Below are 23217 nucleotides of genomic sequence, written 5' to 3' on the forward strand. Positions count from 1 at the left end.
GTAATTATTTTCAAAAGTAGCAGTGAATATTAAGGGGCAACAAGTATAACACTCTTATATACATTCTATAACCTGTCAATTCACACTAAATAATGTTCTTTTTTGTTATAAAAGAATACATATGTGTCTGATTCACTAATGAATCCTTATGGTAAAGAACAGTTACAGGCCGGGGCATACACACAAAGACACAAAAATCTGTTGAATAGATACAAATTTGCTTGCATTTAAAAAATATTTTTATTATTACTACTGCTCTAATTTTCAGTTTTCTTCCTCTTGATATGCTTATTTAACATTTACTAACATCTCAATTATACAGAAAACAGAAAATAATAAATCCCAACAATTATATTTTAGCAATCTGGTCCATAACTAGAAACTTTAAGAACAGTCAGAAAAAGTGGTCATGGAAGAAAAACACATTTTAATTAAAATATTATGAAAACTTACAACAGTGCTTTACAGCACTCAAAAAGAGTTTTTACAACTATAATCACAACGATATAAAGTAGCAGGAGAAAAAACTCATTTTACAGAATAGAAAAATGAGGTGCAGAAAGTTTATGGGTCTTGTTCATGGGAGCTTATACCAAATCAAGAGTGCTGCTCCTTCCACTTTAATACAACACTATATTATGCCATGTGCATCTTAAGTATCTGACATAATAAATATCGATAGGAACTACAAAAAATACAGTTTTGTTTTCACTGGCTAGCACATACTGAGCACTGTGCCTTGCTTTAGATCTTCTCATTTAATCCTCAAAATGCTATAACAAAGGAAATCTTATTACTCCCAAAGAAGACAAAACTGCAGCTTAGATGTTAAGACTTGCTCAAGGTCCCATGGCCAAGAAAAACTGGGATAGAAAATGCCAATTTCTATGCTTAGCCTACAAAAACCCCCAAATCATCTGGCCCCTGCAAGTATCTATCAAAACTCATTTGAGGAACTCCTTAGCATATGCTCTTAAACACAGCATCACACTTACCTAAGCTGATGTTCCCTGAGATTTGATAATATTTCCATTCCATGAAGATAAGAATAAATAGTATTTAAGTCCTGTAGAGTAGAAAATATTTTAGATTATTTTTCAAATGTACTTTAAAAAATATAATGACAGTCAACAGTTCTGATTTTAAGCAAACAACCATTAATGACACAACTGTTAACTATGGACTAGTCACAAAATCTCTGAATTACAAGAGATCTGAAAAGATAGAGAAGAGTTCCCTCAACTCACACAGGAACCCCTCTCTTCAGCATGGCTGAGGACTTCTACTCAATGCTAGAAATCAAAAACTCATTATTTTACAGGAAAGTCTATTTCACTTCTAAACAGATGTAACTTTTCTTTCTTCTCTAAGTATCCTAAAACAGTATCATATTTTAAGTTTTTCTCTCCTCTCTGGATAACATAGTCTCAAAAACTGTATGTTCTACATCTATAAGCATCCTAGCTGACCTCCTCTGAAGATAACTCAGTCTGTCAAGATTCCTCTTAAAATAGGACTTTCTAAAAAAAATCTTTCAAGAAACTCAAGGTGATATTAATCTATCACTAAACCAAACAGAAGTCCAATGAGAATCCGACTGTTTACTCTCTGAAAAAGGTAGGGAATCTTTCTCTAGCCCTCGTTCAGATAATTATGCATTAAAAAAACCAGGTTAATATAGTATATTAATACAGTATAAACTTGGCTAAGAATAGTGGCATAGCAAAAGGAGAATGTAGGAGCAGTCCACATTCCTTACAGAAAAGAGTATTTTACCACAGAATCTTGGTGCATGGTGATTAGAAAGAAGCTTAAATTCTCTACATAAAATGTACTTTATTTTCTTATAAGAAATAACGTCTAAACTAGGGCTCCAAAACACTACCCTCCCTCTTTGATATATAACTAGCCAAGAGAAATTATCAAATGACACAGAGAAAAAGAAGACACCCAAGACAACTTTTTTTCCCAACATGCTACTAAGACAACCAGGAGGCAGTAAGAAAAACAGCAGTAATTTCTGACTCAAAAGATTACAGCTACCAGTGATGGATTCAAGACCACACATATCTCTGCTAAATTCTTACTAAAATAACAGCAAAAAAGATTTTTAAGTATATAAAGGGATGGATAGATTAAAAGAGGAAACCACAGCAAGAGTCCACAGATCTAAGACAGGTCTATAAAATTCTGTAAGACAGCAGATGAAACAGTGATACGGCTAACTGTATTCCCTAAGAGGGCTACAATGATATTTCTTATCCCATATACTGTCAATGGGACCATGTCACTCCCTCAGCAAAAACTGGAATCTAGGTGCCCTCCTCATGGATCTGGGTTGGTCCTGTAATTTTTTCTGACCCAAAGAATGTGGCAGAAGTGAAGCTATTTACCTTCTAAGATTCAAACTCCCTGAGACCCACCAATGTTGTGAGGAAGTCCAACATAGCATCACAGAGAGAAAGGCCACATGGAACAGCACCAAGGCTCCAGATATGGAAGTGATGCATTCTTAGACCACACCAGCTACCAGATGAATGGAACTAAGAGAATGACCCTAGTGAGGTTCTGTAAGGCAAAGAAACAAAATCCTAGCCAAAACCCTCTGAACTGAGGTAGTAAATAGAGTCCTAGCAAAATCTGGCTCATAGTGAGCTCACTGAGCCTGCAGACCCACCTAAGAGTCTCTTTCCTCTTAACGAGTTCATAACTAGAATTTAAATACCTGGCAGTTAGAACCACCACCACAAAGGATCCAAGAGTTTTGTGGTAAAAGCGGTCACAGTGGGAAAAGCCAAGTGGAAACCTGTGAAATTGCTCTATTCTCCAGAACAAGAGAGTAAATAAGACAGTATTGCTCCAAGAGGAGCAAAAAATAGCAAAGACTAGTGCCACCAGTAAGGACTTGAAAGTATACAGGGTTGACAGTCCTTATCACATATCATCTGCAGAAAACAGATGGATCCTAAAAAATGACTAAAGATTGCCACATGCTTAACCAAATTTTAGCCCTGGGCACAGTAGCAGTTGCAGACATAATATTGTTACTCGAACTGATTAATTAAGCCTCTGGTGAATGCATTCTTTTCTAATTCATTTATGAAAGAGAACAAGATACAAGTTGCATTCTCACAGGACAATGTAAACTTACGGTTTTGCCTAAGGGCTATTTTAACTCTCAGTCTCTGTCATAAACTGAAGACATCTAGACCACCTGACCCATTACATACATACCTTGCTGAATCCACAGAATGAACAAAAGAATGAGAAAGAGGTGGCTGGTACCCTGGAGTCCTTGGTAACACACTCATAGTCTAGAAAGTGAGAAACTATGAGGGCTCTAAGGCCAACACTTTGGGATACATTATAAGACAAAAAGTAAAACACTGTTGAGAGACTTCAGCTTTCAGACAAGATGGAGTAAGTGGGATTGGACTTACCTTCCACCTAAAACAACTAAAAAACATAATAAATATATGAAACATTTTTCAAAAGGTAAGACATCAGGAAAAAAAGATAATGACATTTGAGACAAGGGGAACAAACTAGGTGATTCAAATGATTATCACGTTTTACTGCCAGGTAGTATCTTGAGTTGAGAAGGAGCTGACCATCTGGGGAAAAGAAGGTAGCCAGAGTTTGCAGAGCAGGAAAGAGAAAGCACACACTACACAGAAAGAAACTATGTTCTGAAAATCTACAGATGGTCTCACTTGAGTCTTAGGCTGAATGCTGATCATGCCATGCACATGAAGAAATATCTAAAGCCAGGGAAAAAAACCATCTGAGAAGATTAGAGTAGTAGTCCTCAACCAGGGCTGATTTTACCCCAGGATTGACATAGTGATGTCTGGAGACATGCAGTTGTCACAATTTTTGGAGGGGAGGGTGCTACCAGCAACAAGTGACTATAAGCCAGAGATGCTGCTAAACAGATACACAGGACAAGGCCCCAGAATAAAGAACTCTCTGGGCCAAAATGTAAACAATTCTGAGGTTTAAAATTCCCGGACTAGAGGGAACAATACCCCAAACCCATACCAGGACAGGAAGAGTTCCTGCCAGCACGAGGGAGAATAGAAAATCTCATAATTCACAGTGCGTTTAGTAGAGTACTCAGAAGGCTCTGGATTCAGTACTGGGGCAAAATTAAAGCTGCACTAAATGCTACTCTGGTGCTACGTACACAGCTCAAAAAACAGACCACAAGGATCAAATCATTTCCATGTTATTTAACTGTGTCTCAGAAGAATATTTACAGATGAAAAATACCCAGCTCATAAACAGGTAAAATTCACAATCTCTGGTATTCCATCAAAAATTACCAGTCATGCATAGAAGCAGGAAAAAATGAGCCATAATGAGGAAACAAATCAATCAAAACCAAGTCAGGAATTATCAGCTAACAGAATTAATACAGAAAAGACATTTAAAACTTATTAAAGCTATGTTCCTTATGTTTGAAAATTAACCATATAAAAAGGGACATTAAAAAAATTCCAGAGGTGAAAACAAAAATATCTGAAATGTAAAATAAACTGGATGCGATAAAATACATTGTGGAAGAAATGGAGGGGAGGAGATCAAGACTGTGGAGTAGGAGGATGCTGAGCTCACCACCCCCACAAACACATCAAAAATACATCTATGTGTGAACCAATTCTCACTGAAAACAAACTGGAGACTGGCAGAAAGACTCTTATGCAAACAAGACTGTAAAGAAAGATCCACATGGAGTCTGGTAAGATGGGAGGAGAAGCAATCATGTTAGGACCTGTGCCCCGAGGAGGGGACACAGAAAGGAGGAGGACTGCATGGGCTCAGAGATCCTCCCTGAAGAATGAGGGTCTGAACCACATATTGGAAAATCCTGCCCTGGGGTATAACACTAGGAAGACAAGTCCCCTTGGCTGGTTTGAAAACCAGTGGGACCGTAGGGGAACTGTGAGAAATCTAGACTCTGCTAGTGAAGAGCACGAACATGCTCCCGAAAATAGGCAGAAGCAGCAACTGAAATTGCCAGAGACTCTAGCTGGTTTCTTGCAACCACCCAGTGCTCACCCTGGCCCATGCTGAGTGCTGCTTCAGCCTCTCTTGCCCCATGGTTCAGCTCCCCACAAGGGTAAAGGCTGCCACTGTCAAACAGAGTTTGTAGTTGTGGCAGACAGAGCCAGCTCAGACCCAGTACTACATCTGAATGGGGTGAGGATAACCATTACTGGCATTCATAGGGGCAGCAGATCAGGAATGGTCTAGAACTCTGGTATGCTGGGACTACTGTCACATTCACCTCAATCCACGCTGAGTGCCTGATCTGGCCTCTCTTGCTCCAGCACTGCTCCCCTCTGAGGTGAAGGTGCCGATGCTGGAAAGGAGGAGAGCACAGATTTAGAGGAAACAGAATGGCTCAGACAAACCCCCAAGACTTCTGCTCCAGCACCTTGGATACCTGGGACAAGGATGCACACTCTCACCACTTCTGTTTAACACAGTATTGGAAGTCCTAACCATAGCAATCAGACAAGAAAAAGAAATAAAAGGCATCCAACTGGAAGAGAGAAGTACAACTATCACTCTTTACAGATGACATGACACTTTTTATAAAAAACTCTAAAGTCTCCACCAAAAAACTATTAGAATACTTGAATTCAGTAAGGTTGCAGGAAATAAGAATAATATACAGAAATTCATTGCCTTTTTATACACTAATAATAAAACTATCAGAAAGAGAAAGCAAGAAAACAACCCTGTTTGAAATCACATGAAAAATAATGAAATATCTAGGAATAATCTTAACCAAGGAGGTAAAGACTCATATGATGAAAACTATAAAACACTGATAAAGGAAAATGAAGATGATATAAAGAAATGGAAAGATATCCTGTGCTCATGGACAGGAATAATCAGTATTATTAAAATGTCAAAGCTACTTAAAGCAATCTACAAATTTAATGCAATCTCTATCAAAATACCCATGACATTTTTCACAGAACTTGAAAAAATTCTAAAATTTGTATGGAACCACAAAAGAACCTGAATAGCCAAAGCAATCTTGAGGAAAAAAGAACAAAGCTGGAGGTATTATGCTCTCAAACTCTGGACTATACTACAAAGCTAGAGTAATCAAAACAGTATGGTACTGGCTCAAAAAAAAAAAGGACAACTAGATCAATGAAATGGAATACACAGCTGAGAAATAAACCCACATACCTATGGCCATATACAAGAATAAATTCAAAATGGATTAAAGACCTAAATGAAAGACCTGAAGCCATAAAACTTCTACAAGAGAACATAAGCATAACACACTTTCACATAAATCACAGCAATAATTTTTTTCAATCTGTCTCCTATGGTAAAGGAAACAAAATAAAAAATAAACAAATGTGACCTAAGTAGACATAAAAGCTTCTGCACAGCAAAGGAAATCACTGACAAAAATGAAAAGACAATCTACTGAATTGGAGAAAATACTTGCAATGATATGACCCACAAGGGGTTAATACCCAAAACATAAACAGCTCATACAATTCACTATCAAAGAAACAAATAACCCAATTACAAAAAGGGAAGAAGACATGAAGGACAAGTTTTTCCAAAAAAGATAAACAGATGGCCAACAGGCAAATGAAAAGATGCTCAACAATGCTAATTATCAGAGAAATGCAAATCAAAACAACAATTATATATTTTCTTGCTCTCACATAGTCAGAATGGCTATCATCCAAAAGACCAGAAATAACAAATGCTGGCAAGAATGTGGGGAAAAGGGAGCCCTAATAAGGAAAGGGAATGTAAACTGGCACAGACCCTATGGAAAACAGTATGGAGGTTCCTCAAAAAACTAAAAATAGAACTACCATAAGATCCAGCAACACCACTCCTAGGTCTACATCTGAAGAAAATGAAAACATTCATTTGAAGAGATACATGCACCCAATGTTCACAGCAGCATTATTAACAATAGTCAAGATATGGAAGCAACCTAAGTGTCCATCAACACATTAATGGATAAAGAAGATATGGAATGTGTATCTATGTATGTGTATACATATAGACACAATGGAATACTACTCAGCCTTAAAAAAAAAAAAAAAGAATGAAATTTTGCCATTTGGAAAAACATGGACGGACCTGGAGGGTATTATACTTAGTGAAATAAGTCAGACAGTGAAAGATAAATACTGTATCACTTACATGTGGAAACTAAAAATTAAACTAAGCAAATTAATATAACAAAACAGAGAGAGACTCACAGATATAGAGAACAAACTAGTGGTTACCAGTGGGAAGAAGGAGGAGGAAGGGGCAAGATAGGGACAGGGGATTGAGATACAAACTACTAAAGACACAAAGGATGTAACATACAGGAGAGGGAATACAGCCAATATATTTTAATAACTTTAAATGGAGTATAAACTACAAAAATAATGGATCATTATGTTGTACCCCTGAAACTAACAAAATATTGTAAATCAGCTATACTTTCATTTTTAAAATAAATAAATAAATAAAACACAGGGGGAAAAGGCAAATCTGAAGAGAGCACCAGTGAGCTGAGGAACAACTTCAGGCAGCCTAACAAAAGCATAATTGGAGTCACTGCGGGGAAGATGAACAACAAAAAAAGATTTTTTGAAGAATACAGGAAAATCTTCCATATTTGATTAAAAACTATAAACTCATGCATCCATGAAGCTCAACAAAACTCAAGCAGAAGAAATATGAAATAAACAGCAAAGTATATAATAATCAAATTGCTTATAAATGATAGAAAAAATTATAAAAGCAGCTAGAGAAAGAAGATAAATTACACACTGAGAATAATCAGAATCACAAAACACTTCTAGTCAGAAACAAAGCAATCCAGATAATACTGTAGAAATATCTTTAAAGTCACAAATGGGGGAAAAAAAAACTATCAATCTAGAATACTATTCCCAGTCAAAATATCTTTTTAAAAGGAAGGTAAAATATTTTTCATATATACAAAGGCCAAATCAATTAATCATCAGAGAGGTGCTCAAAAAAAAAAGTTAAAAGTCCCTCATAACAGAGGACAATACCATATGGAAATCTGGATCTACACAAAGGAATGAGGAAAACTGGGAACTACAAAGGTAAATATCATTTTTTCTAATTATTTAAAAGATAATTAACTGTTTAAAGCAAAAGCAACAACATATTAAGAGGTTTACTATACATGCACAAGTGAAATGCATCACAACAATAGAACAAAGGCCAGAAAGTAAAAGTGAAAGTATACTGTAAGGTTCTTATATGTGAAATAGTTTAATATCACTTGAAGGTTGATTGTGATAAGTTTAACATGTATACTATAAACCTTAAAAAATCTCATTTGTAGATTCTTCTAGATTTTCTACATATACAGTTACATAAGCTTCTGTGAATAAGAACAGCATTATTTCTTCCTTTCCAATCTATGAATGCACTTTTTTCTCTTTTTCCCTAGTTTTAATACATGAGCTAGGACTTCCAAAACAATGGCTAGAGTAGGTGTGGTCATACTACAAACACAGCTGCTGGAGCCCCACCCCATGAGTTAAGAGTCATCATAACCTGGCCAGATACTCACAAAATCCCTATCCTATGGAAATGTGCTTGTTATTTTGACATCAAGACAATCTTGTTTTAGTGGCAAACAAGTTCTGAAAACTGTAACAAAGGTTGTATCATGGCAAACAGAATTAGAAGTTTCATAACTTGACAAGCCAAATGAAGCTAGGCTGGAGTCAAGGAGCCCAGAAATTTCCAAGATTCTCGACTGAATTATGTCACCTAATTTACTCTGTCTTCAAGTCAGAAGACATCTTTGGTACATCATTAATGATGCTACAAATAGTTAACAAAGAATTAGGAATTCACTTTTCAAAGTCTAAGTAAGAATGTAATTCCTAAGTTTTAAAATATGAATGTGGCTCACCAGTTTTCTGCCTGAAGAGAGGATGACAGAGTTTAGGAACTCTAGATTCTAAAAGCCCTTCTTCAAATATCTGAAAATTTGTCCCATTATTTGTCTTCAATCTTATTTCCAAGGGACAGTGTGGTCATTTTATAAACAGGTAGTTCTCCAACAGCATCTATAAATGGTGACCACAGGGACTTGAATACAAGTCTGAGCATCAGTCCTACCAGGGATCGGCAAGCTTTTTCTATAAAGGGTCAGAAAATAAATATCCTAGGTTTTTTAAGCCACACGGTTTTTGTCACAACCACTAATTCACTTTGCCTTTGTAGCATGAAAACAACCAAAAAAAATGTGGATACATTCCAGCAAAACTTTATTTACAAAATACCTAGTAAGCTAATTTGGCCCCCAGGCAATATTCTGTCAACTCCTAATGCATTTGGTCAAAAATATCTACCAGAGAAGTCAAGCCATGAATGAACTCCTCTTTGGGGAATAACTCAACTGATGAGTTTTGATGGAAACTGAACACACCAGGTTTTCACTTTTCCAACTTTCCGTAAAACTAGGGCATGAACAAATGATTCAAGCATTACCAATCAGAAACATCCGTCCCAGATTTTTAATCCAGTGATAGCAAGCAGATACTATACAGAATCCACTTTGGCAGCTAGTGGTAGTAGCAGGGTATGTCAACATATGCACTGTACAGAACAGGTGGTCATCACTGCAAGCTGCGCCATCCATTGGGTCCAGTGCTAGGTAGCAGCGGTAGTATCCTTACCAATTATGTGGTAAGAAGTATGGATCATGGCTGCTACTAGTCCCAAGTCTACTTCTCCAGCACTCCCAGCAATTCTGTAGCTACCTACTATCCTTATAATAAATTCCTTTTCTTTAAATTGGCCAGAATTGGGTTCTCCTGCTGTAAGTAACAACTTTTGAGAGGCCCTGATACTAGCAGCATCAGCATCACTTGGGAACTTGGTAAAAATGCAAATACTCACACTCCATCCCAGACCTAGTAAATCAGAATCTCTGGGAGTAGGGCATGGCCTTCTGCTGTTTAGCAAGTCTTACAGGTGATTTTGATGCATACTGAAGTTTAGAACAAGTGGTTTATAGGCAGGATCTATGCCAGGCTGGGTTATTTGGCTGATAACTTATTAATGAGGAAGAACACAAGCACTGCGACATCTAGTAAATCCTGTTCCTTCCAGTACACCTTGTTTGACAGTCACAAGATGCCCAGCATTTATGAAAGGACAGAAAATAATCTCCCACAACAAAGTATGATTGTAGTAGCAAACTGATTAAATCTCTTATATGATGTGGGTGGTTATGGCATTTGGCTTACAACAACAGCAAATAGTTGTTGACTGTGTAATGATGGTTTCAGAAAGGAGTTTCTTGCAGTTTCTGTACAAACTATCTCTGAGACACGCTTAAGGTACCATACTGTCTAGTAGGCTCTTGATATGTCCAAGATAGGTAAAAGCCATTATACAGTGCTCAAACAAACAAGCCTGACACACACAGGTTGGAAGTCTTAAAGATATTTCTCAGTAGTAAAAAATTTAAATGCTATATTCAAAGCAATGTTAATTATTTACAGTGTGCACCTGAAAGCTTCTCTATTCAGCGTGAAAGAGGGAAGTCACGAGGACGATGGAAAAACTAGAAGTCATGACATTCCAGATCAGTAACACCTAAATCAGCCAACCACTTACTGTAACTGCAATAAAATACTGCCAAAATTATCCAGGGGTATTAGAAGAACACACACCAAATCAGGATTAGGGAATAAAATAATAAGTTCCACTTCAGCAAAAAAAAAAAAAAAAAAAAAGTGAGGAAGTGGTGATGATTCAGTATTTCCTAAAATTGATCATCTATACCCTCTCAGCCAGTCAACATAAGTGAAAGTGGGCAAGCAGAGGTGGGTGAGAACACCTACAAATTGTCCTTCAAACAATCCATACCTACTGCACTCATTTTAGGTATATTCTACGGCTTTTCAATTTCACTGTTAAATGAAATATTAAATTAATATTTGCAGCTCTGTATGTATGAGGAATTAATGATTATGTTAAGTACACACATCTAATCAAGCAAATTGGGATTTCTATTCTCTTCCTCAATGTTGTACCCAGTAGTGTGCTGCTCGAAGCAACTTCACCTCTCAATTCTGCAGACGGCTGTTCTACACATGCTGAGAAACACAACCAAAACTTGGAAAACTCAAATTGGGATGCTTGGAGCAATTCTGAATTGTTCTGGTTCTCAAAGTCTGAAACTAGTGAAATTTTTATCTATGATATGCTTAAGTTATCATGTTCAACTTTCAATACAACATCAATTATCTGAAACACTCATAAATCACGGTATTTTACTTATTGTCCTAGGAATTTTAACAATAAAAAATCTCTCAAGTCAGTACAGATTCAATTCCAAGATACACATATTCTACACTTGTGGTTCTATGATGAAAATTTATGATAAAGAATCTTCTCCAAATCATTGTTGGGTTGCCTTTAGCCTAACAATGTGGTTAAAAACTTGCACACTGGAGACAGCCATGGCTCAAAGTCTGCCTTTATCAGTTACTAATTTTTCCTTAATTTTTATTAATTTTTAAAATTTTTTATTAATTTTTAAAAATTTTCCTTAATTTTTACTTTTTGTACAAAAGGAATGATAAATTACTTCCTTTTGAACATAAAATAAAATAATGCCTATTAAGTGTGCAGCACAGACACTATCACTTGGTAAAAGTTAATAAACGTTAGTATTATGTTTTATATGTTTGTATTGTAAAGTTACAAAACAAGAGTTAAGTTATATTCAGCAGACTATTAAAGCTATTTTAAAGATTTTCAACAATATCTCCAAGTTAAAAGCCCATACATTAAAGATAGAATTCCATTCCATTGGTTTCCTCATCCTTGTAAATCTATTCTACAAAATGGCAGTAAAGAGCTATATAACAGTTACCACACCCAGAGCCAAGAGCCCAGATTGTGAATTCTAAATACCACTTTCCACTAAAAGGAACCAGAGTTCTATAGATAAATGGCTGACTTCAGTACTAGGGCAAGGAAAGTATAAGCCTGGAACATCTTCTTGAACCACAAAGTATTTGTAAAGACTAATGAGGTCATGCCAAGAGAACACAGGAGCTGACTTTGAAAGACATCCCACTGGCTAAATTTGGGGCAATCTAATAATCAAAAAGAATAATGACAATATTAAAAAATACAAAAATAATCTTTGAATCCACATTGATTTTTTTTTAGAGAAAGAAAAGAGAGGAAAGGGGAAAGTTCTTCTATACCAAATACCAGCTAGTAAATGTAGAAGAAATAAACAACCTACACTTTCACCTGAGTGACCCATCAGCATCTCAAGTGCAACATATTCAAAGCTAAACTGATTATCTCTACCCCTAGCTGTGTCTTACTCCTAGGTTCCCTGATTTAGGTAAATAGTACTCACTTTCAACAGCTCTAGCAAGAAATCTGTCAATTCTACTTTCTAAACATCTCTGTTCATCCTCTTAACTGAAGTAATTTAGGGATTCATTATTTCTCACTGTGTAACAGAAAATGGCCTTCTTGCCTCTAGGCTGGACCCTGTGTAATCCATTCTTCAGAGTGCTGCCAGAAAGGTCTTTCTAAAAAGAAAATGCAAACTCCTTAACAAGGAGAACAAAGTCCTTTATGTTCTAGATCCTGACCATGCCTCCAGCCTCATCTATTGTACTATTCACTCTTGTCCCAATGTTCCAGCTACTCAGACATCTTGCATGTTCATGCCTAGCTCATCTTGTGGCCTTGGCTAATGCTGTTCCCTTTTCAGCAAATACATATAGTCCCTTCTTCACCTAACTTGTATATGTCCTAATCTATACACAAGTCAGGGTTCCCTTTTCTAAAACAATGTGAATGACACCTTCCTACCCTTTACTCCTCATTCCCAACAGATCTTATACAAACTTCCGAGGACCTGGTATTTCCAATTACCACAGTACTACACCAGGCTGCATTTTAATTCTCTGTGTACTTGCCTATTTGCTCCCCTAATGAAAGAACTTTAATCTTTTATTCCTGGCACTTAAAAACAGTGCTTTAAAAATGTTTACCACGTAAATACACATTAGGCAGTCTTCCACAGAAAAAGTATACTTTCAACTCTGTCTCAGTCATTTAAGGGGCTCATAAAAAATCTAAACTTCAGCTGGCACTTGTGACAGTTATAAAAACTCTTTTCTAAAAAATCTACTGTGATGAAGCCTTTTTATATTAGTTAAATACTTTAAGGAAACCAAACTAAAATAGGCTACCATCCTCTGAAAATAACAGTTACAAAACAAAATGGTATAAGAAATCACATGTCAAGCAGACCTTTTCTCATTCTACATAAAACTTGAGAATTATAAACTTCCATTAAATTGACTCAGGCACTTCAAAGCACTTCATCTAGTACAAGCAAGATTAAACAAGAGGCATTTATTTAGGAAAATATTAGGCTTCTATATACATGTCAGTAAAGAAACAAAAGTTCAAAGCTTAAGATAGAACCTAAAGTTGACTGCCCTGATAAACAAAAAGCAGTGGGGTGCTATAGGACTGAGGAAGTCATTGATGAATCATATGACCTTGAGCAAGATAGTTTACCTCTGTGGAGCTCAGTTCCTTTATCGGTATGCAACCCATTTCATTAGCTCTTGACCCCACCAGATAAAAGTATTTTGGGGAATGGGGTGTGTGTGTGTATTTTCGGGAATGGTGTGTGTGTGTGCATGTGTGTGTGCGTGTGCATTTTCACCAACACAGGCTAGGCAGTGCTGTTACTTCTACTATGTTAAATGTCCTGTCCAATGAACCTCACTGTCTCTGCCATATGTCAAAATCTGAAGCACTACAGCTGCCAAAGTTTCAGTTTATGGCAAAGTACTAGAGAATGTTGAGTAGTGGAGAACATCAAATAGGGACTGCTTATGCCTCCATAACCTCAAGTTCTTAATAAAGTGGCTCATTCAGTTTTTATTTATAGCCAGGTCTCAATTTACACAGGCTGGTTCAAGGTAAAGTTAAACAATAACCACAATATTATAGAGCTCACAATCACATATTCCTTTCTAAGAATATGACTTTGTCTAGTTCATCGTGCCTGGCTGCTCCTTCTCTTTGCAGAATTCTCCCTCAGGAATGCTCCTCATCTCTCAGAAACAAAATCTTACGGTGAATGGCCACAGTTTTTTCACAAGTTAGGAATCTTCAATACATGTAAAATGAGGTGCCTAGAAGAGAAGTTGTCTAATAAAGGTCCCATCCAGATCTGGTATTCCTTTCTATCCAGTTGGGTTTACAAATGAAGGTCAGAGGGCCCGAGAAGCATAAATAAGTTCTTTTACTTTCCAAGGAACCCTCTGAATGTGCATCTGCTGTAGAAAAGCACAACAGAACCTTTGTTCTGCCACCCTCAGGGATGCATACAGTGACTCACTCAAAAATGATTCCAACTACAATGGTGCTCTTTTACCAATTCAGAAAAAAACCTCTACAAGTGTACATTTAAAGACTATTATCCTATATTCTGAAATAAATTAATAATTTAAAAATTCTGAATTTTATTTTCAGTCGTAGCTCCCTCTTTAACTTTAGTAACAAAAAATAGGCTAGTTTTTTTTTTTTTTTTTTTTTTTTTACAAAAAACGTTTCTTGGATTGTAAATGGGAAATTACATTAACATCTGGCTGAGCATGAAGTATCTGCCTAGCAAAAGTTTTAACCCATCCTGATAAAAACACATGAAAAGTTAGTACTGGCACTGCAGTTAAAACTGCAAGTGTGTTTCAAACCCATATAAAAAAAGAAGTTCCTGTTTCAAGGTATGGCTGAAGTTCCTCTATTTGAATCATCTCTGAAGAAGTGTCAGGTAAAACAGTTTCTTTATAGTAACTGCATATTATCCATATTTTAATAAGAATATTAATAGCTAACTTTGCCATTGTGTCAAACTTCATCAGTCTCTTTATCCCAGCACTTCAAATATTAGATCAATAAAAATCATTACTAGAAAGACGAACAGTACTTTTCACACTCCTTTTCTTTTTAAAGTCATTTACCCTACACGTATTTGGATACCTACTAAGTACCAAGAATTGCATGATGGGAACTGGGAGATAAGAATACAGTCACTGTCCTCAAGGAGCTTACAGTCCAGCCAGAGAGACAAACATGCAAGTAATCATAACACAGTACAGTAATAGCTAAGGTGGAGGAAGATGCAAAGTATCCTGGGAACACAGAGAAGGAGGGGGAAATGAGACTTCAGTGAGGAGTCTGAATTTGCCTAGTGGTGTTCCAGTCAAAAGAAACAGCAAGCCAATAAGTGTGGCCATCATTCATTGAGTACTCATTGTAACTGTCACTTCGCTTAATACTTCACATATATTATGTCATTTAGTCCACGTAACAGTTCCCCAAGATATTCAATCTTAGAGAAGTTAGGTGACTTTCCTAGGGTCATTCAAATTCTCAGTGCTGGAGCCGAGATATGAAGTAGGCTTGTCCAAATGCAAAATTTCAGGGCAGTAAACACTGCTCCACACTTTTCCATCCTGTATAAAACACAGAGACAGGAAAATATAGCACAATGGACAATGCTTCTAATCTCCGACTATAAATCAGGATTACTCAGGGAATTTTCTATAAATATCAATGCTTAACACTCCATTCCAGAAGGTTCTAACTCAAGAAATGAAAGGTGGGCCTGGGCATCAAAAAAATTTCCTAGGTTGAGAAACATATACAGCCTAGGTTGAAAAGTACTGTGTTAAGATATTTATAAGTAGTTAAAATGCTTGTGTTTGGGGGTGAGGGGTGGTAAGGTTAGAATGCTATGCAGAACATCATGGAGGACTTTACATCTTTCCACTTCCCATCAGAGCCAAACTCAGAAACAGTATACTTGCTGCCTTCACTTTCTTGGGTCTAGTTACTCTCTTTAATCTATGCAATCAGACTCTTTCCTCAATTCACTGAAATCATTCTGATGGAAGCAACCCAAGAATTTATCAATCCTCACTTTTCCCGAACTCTCCAGTATCTGACATTAATGATTAGGGATTTCTTTCCAAAATGTCCTCCTTTAATAGCACTCTTCTGTTCTCTTCCTCCCTCTATAAACAATTTATTTTCATTCTCTTTGGCAGTTTTCTTTTCCTTCCCCGACCCTTTTGGTATCAGAGCACCCAAAGGGTCTGCCTTTGTATTCCACGGTTTTTTCACCATTAGCATTCCTACCAATCCCATGACTTCACCTAGGGCCCATATGCTATATATACTCTCAGACCAACCCAGATTCATAACCTGGCTTGATATGAAGCTCCAAATGCTTACTGAACATCTCTGTATCCCCTGTAGGGAGTCTCATACCCTTACTAAAACCGAATTATCCTCCTACCATAATCCTGCTCTTTAATAATGTACTCTTACAGTTACCCAAATGAGAAATTTAGAAATTACCTAAACTTCTGCCTCGCTCTTATTCCCAATCCAAGTCTGTCCCCAAAAAGCAAAAGACAGAGAAGTTCTGCAGACTTACCCCAGCACTACCGCAAAAGCTTGAGAGGAACATTAAGGATAGAGTGTTATCTTGGCCTGAAGTGCATCATCTGCAGCTGAGAGTCAGTTACACCAAGAGTAGGCTTCAAAAGAATGAAGTGGCCAATCCAAAAGGGTGAGTCATGGTATAAAGGATATGAATGAAGATCAAGGAAACCCAAGAGAGGAGTTTCAAAGTCCAATCCAAAGGTAAAATGCAAAGAACCAAGATAGTTTCATAGTACTCTTGGTTGCTGGAGAGAATACACACTGTTTGATTCCACTCAAATGAAATTCAAAAGCAAGCAGAACAAATTTATGGTAAAAGATGTCATAAGAGTTTCCTTTGGGAAAGAGTATTGACTAAGAGGGGTAAAGGGAGAGTTTCTGGAGTGCTGGTAATATTCTGTATCACGATTTGGGTGTCAGCTAAATATATTTGTGAAAATTAAGCTGGCTGTACATTTAAGAATATGTGGACTTTATTGTATGTGTATTACAATCAATTTCAAAGTTAAAAAAAAAAAAGTCTGGTGGAAGGTATACACTCCCAATCTAATCAGTGACCATGTTGGGCCAATTCTACCTCCTCTCTCTCTCACTATCACATATTCTGCTGTCTTATCTCACTTCTGACCACTGCATTTGTTTCCTATAACCAGGACCGTATCTCCCAGTTTCCCTGTTATCCTGATATAACCATTAATAGTCTTACCTTTCACAGAGAAAAGTATCTTGGTTTGGACAAAATGTTACTTGCTCATCCTACTATAAACAACCCTGCCTCTGGTGTAGCTGGCCTGCACCTCTCCCCACAGCCTCCCCCTCCTCCAACCACCCTATATCTTCAACAACACCCACAGGGTAATCTTTGTAAAACTGATCTTATTTCTAGGCTTTAAACCCTTCAATGGTTCTCCTTTATTTACAAGATCCAGTCCAAATCCCTGAAATGATCCAAACCTGCTATTATATCCAGCTTCAACATTTAACATCCAATACCATGTACTAACCCTCACACACATAACAAATACCCCATACACTAGCCCAGTGTTTTGCAACCATTTTTCATTATCACATCCCTCCCAAAGAGTATTTTAAGACATTTTTTCATAAGCGCACCCCACTTCCAATTAAATATTAAGGAATAAGACTTTATCAGGTAGGGGTGAGTTCTGTATAGGTATTACTACACAAATCATAGTAATACCTAAGTTTTTTTATCCCCCCCCCAAAAAACCCCAAGTTTTGTCCCTTCAGTGATATCACCCCACTGAGAATGTATGTTCTAGACTTACAGATTGGCTTCTTGTTCTACGAATGTACCTGGCTTGTCACCATTAGTGCCTCTGTTCCTGTTGCTCTCTGCCTGGAATGACCTCCCTTCTGGATAACATCCAGACAGCTATTCACAATATTTAAGATTTTACTTAATGCTTCCCCAAGAAGCTTTTCCTTTCTCCACTTACAGTCCCAAGGTGCCCTATCCATACCTTTTTCATTAATTACCTTAACATTTTACTAATATTTTAAGTCACTGAAAAATAGGGACCATGTTCAAATTCTCTCTACAACCTCAGCTTTTAGTATTGTGTGTCACATACCATCTGTTAAATAAATGGATAAATTAACATTATCATCTGGGTGAGGTAACCACACAGCTCAGTTTGCTTGATACAGTCCTTCTTTAACTTGTTATCCTAGCATAAATATTAACAGCACTTCTTACTCTTGAAAATGACTTGGGTGATAACATATATTGCTAACCTATCTAGGCAGTGGGAAATAATTAAATTCTGAGCAGGAATAGTACATGACCAGATCTGAGTATTTGAAAGATCACTCCAGCACAATATGACAATAAAATGACTGAAGTGAAAAACTCAGGGGCAAAATGATTTAAGTCTGAACCAGGGTAACAGAGCTAGAGAGGAAGAAGTAGAGAGTGATTCAACATGAAAAATCTAACAAGGTTCAGTGGACAGTTAGATACAGAAAGGAAGAAAGCAGGGGGAATTTCTGGACTGAGCAACTGGGGCAGTCAGCAGCAGAATAATGAAGAGGAATGACGATGGCTTCAATTTAGGACTAGTGATTGAAGAACCTGGAGGATAATTTAGGGCTTAGATACACGGATCTGAAGCACATGAAACAGAGTAAGATGGTCCTAGGCATCAGCCTATAAAAATTAACTGAAGCCAATCTGCTGAATGAGACCACCCAAAATGGATAGAATCAGCAGTTCTAATGAATACAAAGTATTATCTTTTTAATATGAGGACTTTACAAATTAATTCTAAATTTTGTTGTGTTTAACATATTTACTGATTTAATATGTGCAAAGCATGGCATTAAGCCTTTAGAGAAGGAAATATAAGAAAAATAAGGTGCTCACTCTGAGGTAAAAAAGAAAGACTATAGAGAAAGGATGGCATTGAATAGGGACTGAGTTGAGAAAAAGCCAAATTCAAGGTCTCAATTTTGACTGTGGCATCTCTAATTTTGGTATAACGACTCAAAATGAGTACCTTAATGGCTTCGGTTGCTTTAGAGCACTCAGCTTCCCAAAGAGTACTTAAGTCTAAAATTTTCCAAGGAAAAAAAAAACTCTGTGAAGTGGAAAAGGAAATCAGAGAACTAGTTCAAGAAAGACAATGAGCTGTGGAAGCTGAATCTACAAAGTAGGAGAAATGGCCAGAAAAGTAAAAATTGTGTTAGAACACAGTTCTAAATGGCATACTTTACAAAACTTTCCATTCTCAGTGTCTGGCTCCCTTGGATAATGCTTGAGTTGATAGTTTCATGTAAGGACAACAGATGGTTCAAAATAAAGAAACCATTAATTTTGTCCAAGAAACAAACAGAAGACTTCTTTATTCATTAATTGTATGATGCAAACATCTGATTACAAGATTATAAGACAGTGATTCTTATCTATTTGTATATTTTTTCACAATGCTTTGTACTCTAGCAGGTATTCAAGGGAAAATAAGATGAGTAAATGAATGTTATCCCCTTCTATTATACACTTTACTGACTTAGCTTCCAGGACACCGCCACTCTATCTTGGTTTTTCTTCCACTGAACTCTTTACTCCCACTCATTCTCCTTTGCTGGTTTCTGCTCTTCTCCCCTGACCTTATAGTGATCTAAGTGCCCAAGGGCATTGTCTTTGGTCTTCTTCTATTCCCATGTACACTTACTATTTTGGTAATTTTATCTAGTCTCATGACTTTAAACATTATCTGTAAGGTAATGACTATAAAATTTCTATCTCCAGCCCAAACTTCTCTCTAGAAATAATGATAAAAGGTATTTGCAACTCCTTACTCAATATTTCTAATAGACATTTCAAATGTGACATGTTCAAAACTGAATTTCTGATCCACTCCTCTCCTCCTGCAGCTTTCTCTCTCTCTCTCTCTTTGGTGGCAGCTCGAACTCTCTTTGATGGTAACTCCAACACTCCAGTTGCTCAGGACAAAAACTTTGAAATTATGCTCAATTCTTCTTTCCTTCAAAACATAAATCTAATCCATTAAGCAAATCCTGTTGGCTAAACCTTCAAAATATTTCCATAATTGACCACTTCTTGCCCATCTGCATTACTATCACTTTAGTCTGAGTTATGAACATCTCTTTCCTGCTTTAATGTGATTGCCTCTAATTGATGGTCCCATTTCTATTCTTGCTCCTACGCTATTCTCAACTCAGCAAGCAATCAGGGGACTCTTTTACAAGTAGGATATGACACCTCTGCTTTAAAGCATTTTGGCAGAAAACAAAACTCTCTTTCACTCAAAATAAAAGTCAAAGAATTCATGATATACAAAATCCTGCATGATATGCTCCATCCTATATCACCACTATCGTCTGACTTCATCTGACTTACTATTCTTCTCCAGTCACTCAGAGCTCCTTGCTGTTTCCTGAATGCACCAGGCATGCTCTTATCTTAGGACCTTTGCAATGACTGTTCTACTTGGAAAGCTCTTTCCTTATATATCTCTTGGCTGATTCTATCACAAGAATCAAGACTTTCATCAAAATTCATCTCAACCAACACACCAACTCTCTTTATTTTAAACTGTACCCAGCCTTTGCCCCTTGCTTCCAATTCCTTTATCCTGCTCTTTTCTCTTATTAGCAATTATCAGCTAACATAATTATACAAGTATATACTTGTTTATTATATTTACTTGCCTTCCAGCCTCCCCATTCTACTAGAATGTAAACACCATTAGTGCAGGCCTATTTTGTTCACTGATACATCCTAGTGCACAAAATAGTCCCTTGAACTGGTAACCTTTCAATAAATAATTGTTGAACGCATTTACTTATAAGAGACCCTTAAGAGTCAACTAAAAGAATAAGGATCTTCTGAAAACAGAAATGACCCTGTGAGAATTTCATCAAATTATTTATCACAAATAAATTATCACTAGGATTCAAGTTACCACTTCTTTATTCATACTTTTGTACCCCAAACAAATTCTACACTCATTCAAAAGTACTGCCAATGAATCAAGTAGGTGACAGGTTATGCTGCTACCTGTCACAGCTCTAGCCTGTTGTGGGCAGCTGTTTAGCATTTCCTTAAGCAATGCTGTTGTTCCAGTAAAACAAGATAAAGTACTTAACACAGCACACACTGGCCAACATAACCTTGTGAACCGTTCAGAAAACTTTCTAAGGCTCAATGATAGACAATTTCAAACTAGGTAAATCTGCTATTAAAGAGCAGTAATATTTTCCTATTGAAATGTAATTTTATCATAAGCAACATTTAAAAGTAAAACCTACATTAAAAGCATTGTATGATATTTACTTTCTTTTTAAAATTTTTTGGGGGGAGGTAAATAGGTATTCATTGATTGATTGCAGGTGCTGGGAATTGAACCCAGAACCTTGTACATGCTAGTCATGCACGCTATTACTGGGCTATACCTTCCTCCCCTATTTTCTAATGACATAAATACTACAGCAGATTCACCTGTTCAAAGTGAATGCCTTCAATGAGCTCACAATGACTTTAACAATTACAGGGAAATGAAGACACATAAGATTATAAATGCAGGTCTCAAAATGGGGACTGTTGAAAGTGAAAGAATTTGATTTGTTACTATGCAAAGACCAGGATCTCCAATAATAAAGTTTGACCCATCAGCTACAATTGTAGCTTGAATAATGCCATGTCATAAAAGGTCCGCCTAGACTTCTGAGACCTGCTATGCAAACCACTGTAAATCTGAAAAACTCAAAAGTGAGTCAGGAAGAACTAAGCAAAACATTTCCTTTCATTTACTGCAATTACATACAAGTCCAACAATCCATTCAGATTGTTGTTAAGTTTCTGCTTTCTGGTTTAGGAAACATATCACTTACTATGGAAACTTGTCCAAATATATAGTTACCCCAAATCTAAACACTCTATAGGGGCATACAAAGTTACCAGGTTTTAGTTATGTGCCTGAAAAACAGCCTTCAGGTCAAGTCAAATCCTTTAAGCTGATGCCATTACTGCTAACCCAATGCAGCAAGTTTTGGATCCAAGCACAAAATACTGTAAAATTTCCCAATGACATAATCTGAAAAACTACCTCCAGAACTGATCTTCAAATACGCATAATTCTCTACCAGAATTCATCAACTGACTGGATACAGTTTTAAACTGACCTTGAAAATTTTTATCGTTCTTTAGGTAACTGAACAGTATTTCAAGGAACTTTAAAGAGAAGTTATTTCTTAATAACATGGCTGTTAACAGTTCACTTAAATTTCCACCTCGTTTTTCACAGCCTACCTACCTACGAGCAATTTCACTCCGAGACCCATTATTTTACCCTGAGGAAATACGATTTAGTAATGGTGCTTTCGTGTAGAAAACACTTCCTAGTCACTAGCAAGGACGGGTGTGTGGGGAAGGCGGCATCGCTAGCAGGAACGGCAGTCGTCACCCCGCCCGCGAGAAGGGCCCAGGTCAGGGTCGGGGACGTAGAAAATAGACACCCAGGCAGCAGGTGCGAAGCTCTGGCAAGGGGACTATCGCCAAAAGTTACGGACGGACAGAGGGACGCTGTCTGTTGAACGGCGGGAAGCGTGCCGGGGTCGGACGGCCTTACCTCTGGCGTCCGTTCGGGCGGCTTCTTCTTCAGCGCCTGCCTAGCGCCGGGGTCCACCGGTGAGTTCATGGTGGCGGCCCCGGCCGCCGCGCTCTCCAGCCTGGCCTTAGCAGCCCACGCGACAGCCCATTCACCTAGTATGTCTGCACCCTCTTCTCCCCTCACTGAAGAAGGGAACTCCGAAGTGCGGCGGGGACCGCTCTCTGGCAAACAAACCTTCGCAACGCCCGCCGGGGGCCTCAACCCACGCGCGACTGGCCAGAGGAAAGCCCGCGCGGGGGCGGGGGAGTGAGAGTGCGCATGCGCAGCACGCGCGAGCACGCAAACGAGCGCCTAAGGGCGTGTCTCCGCGATGACGTAAAACCTGGGGCGGTGCTGTTAAGCCTCTTCCAGCCCTTCTTCGTGAGATTTAAAAACACGTCGCGAGACATCACCTGGCACGGGATCCGCCTCGGATTTGCGGTTTCCGCAGCTTCAGCTTCCGGCTCGAGGGGCCGGAAACTCGCCGTGAAGTACTGAGCAAAAATAGCTTGTTAGGTGCTGAACGGTGAGGAAG

General features: G+C 37.7%; 1 protein-coding gene across 6 annotated transcripts in view; it reads right to left on the bottom strand.

Annotated features, from left to right (window-relative positions):
• The window catches only part of RAPGEF6 (Rap guanine nucleotide exchange factor 6), a 198127-nt gene extending 175175 nt beyond the window's left edge, over positions 1–22952 (bottom strand). For 4 of the 6 annotated variants that reach the window (XR_837223.3, XM_031448949.2, XM_031448951.2 and 1 more), the window contains exons 1-2: positions 22662–22951; positions 996–1066 (exon numbers count right to left, since the gene is read on the bottom strand). Coding sequence is in view for 5 of the 6 variants with exons in the window: in XM_031448949.2 (XP_031304809.2) it covers positions 996–1066; positions 22662–22730 (140 nt within the window). In the remaining variant the exon portion in view is untranslated. Of the gene's footprint in view, positions 1–995; positions 1067–22661 lie in introns of all 6 variants that reach the window. The other 2 variants (XM_010981135.3, XM_064483808.1) reach the window with 2 other exon arrangements.
• Between the last annotated feature and the right edge of the window lie 265 nt (positions 22953–23217).

Source organism: Camelus dromedarius, chromosome 3 (genome assembly GCF_036321535.1).
Source record: "Camelus dromedarius isolate mCamDro1 chromosome 3, mCamDro1.pat, whole genome shotgun sequence".
In the NCBI taxonomy this organism is placed as follows: domain Eukaryota; kingdom Metazoa; phylum Chordata; class Mammalia; order Artiodactyla; family Camelidae; genus Camelus; species Camelus dromedarius.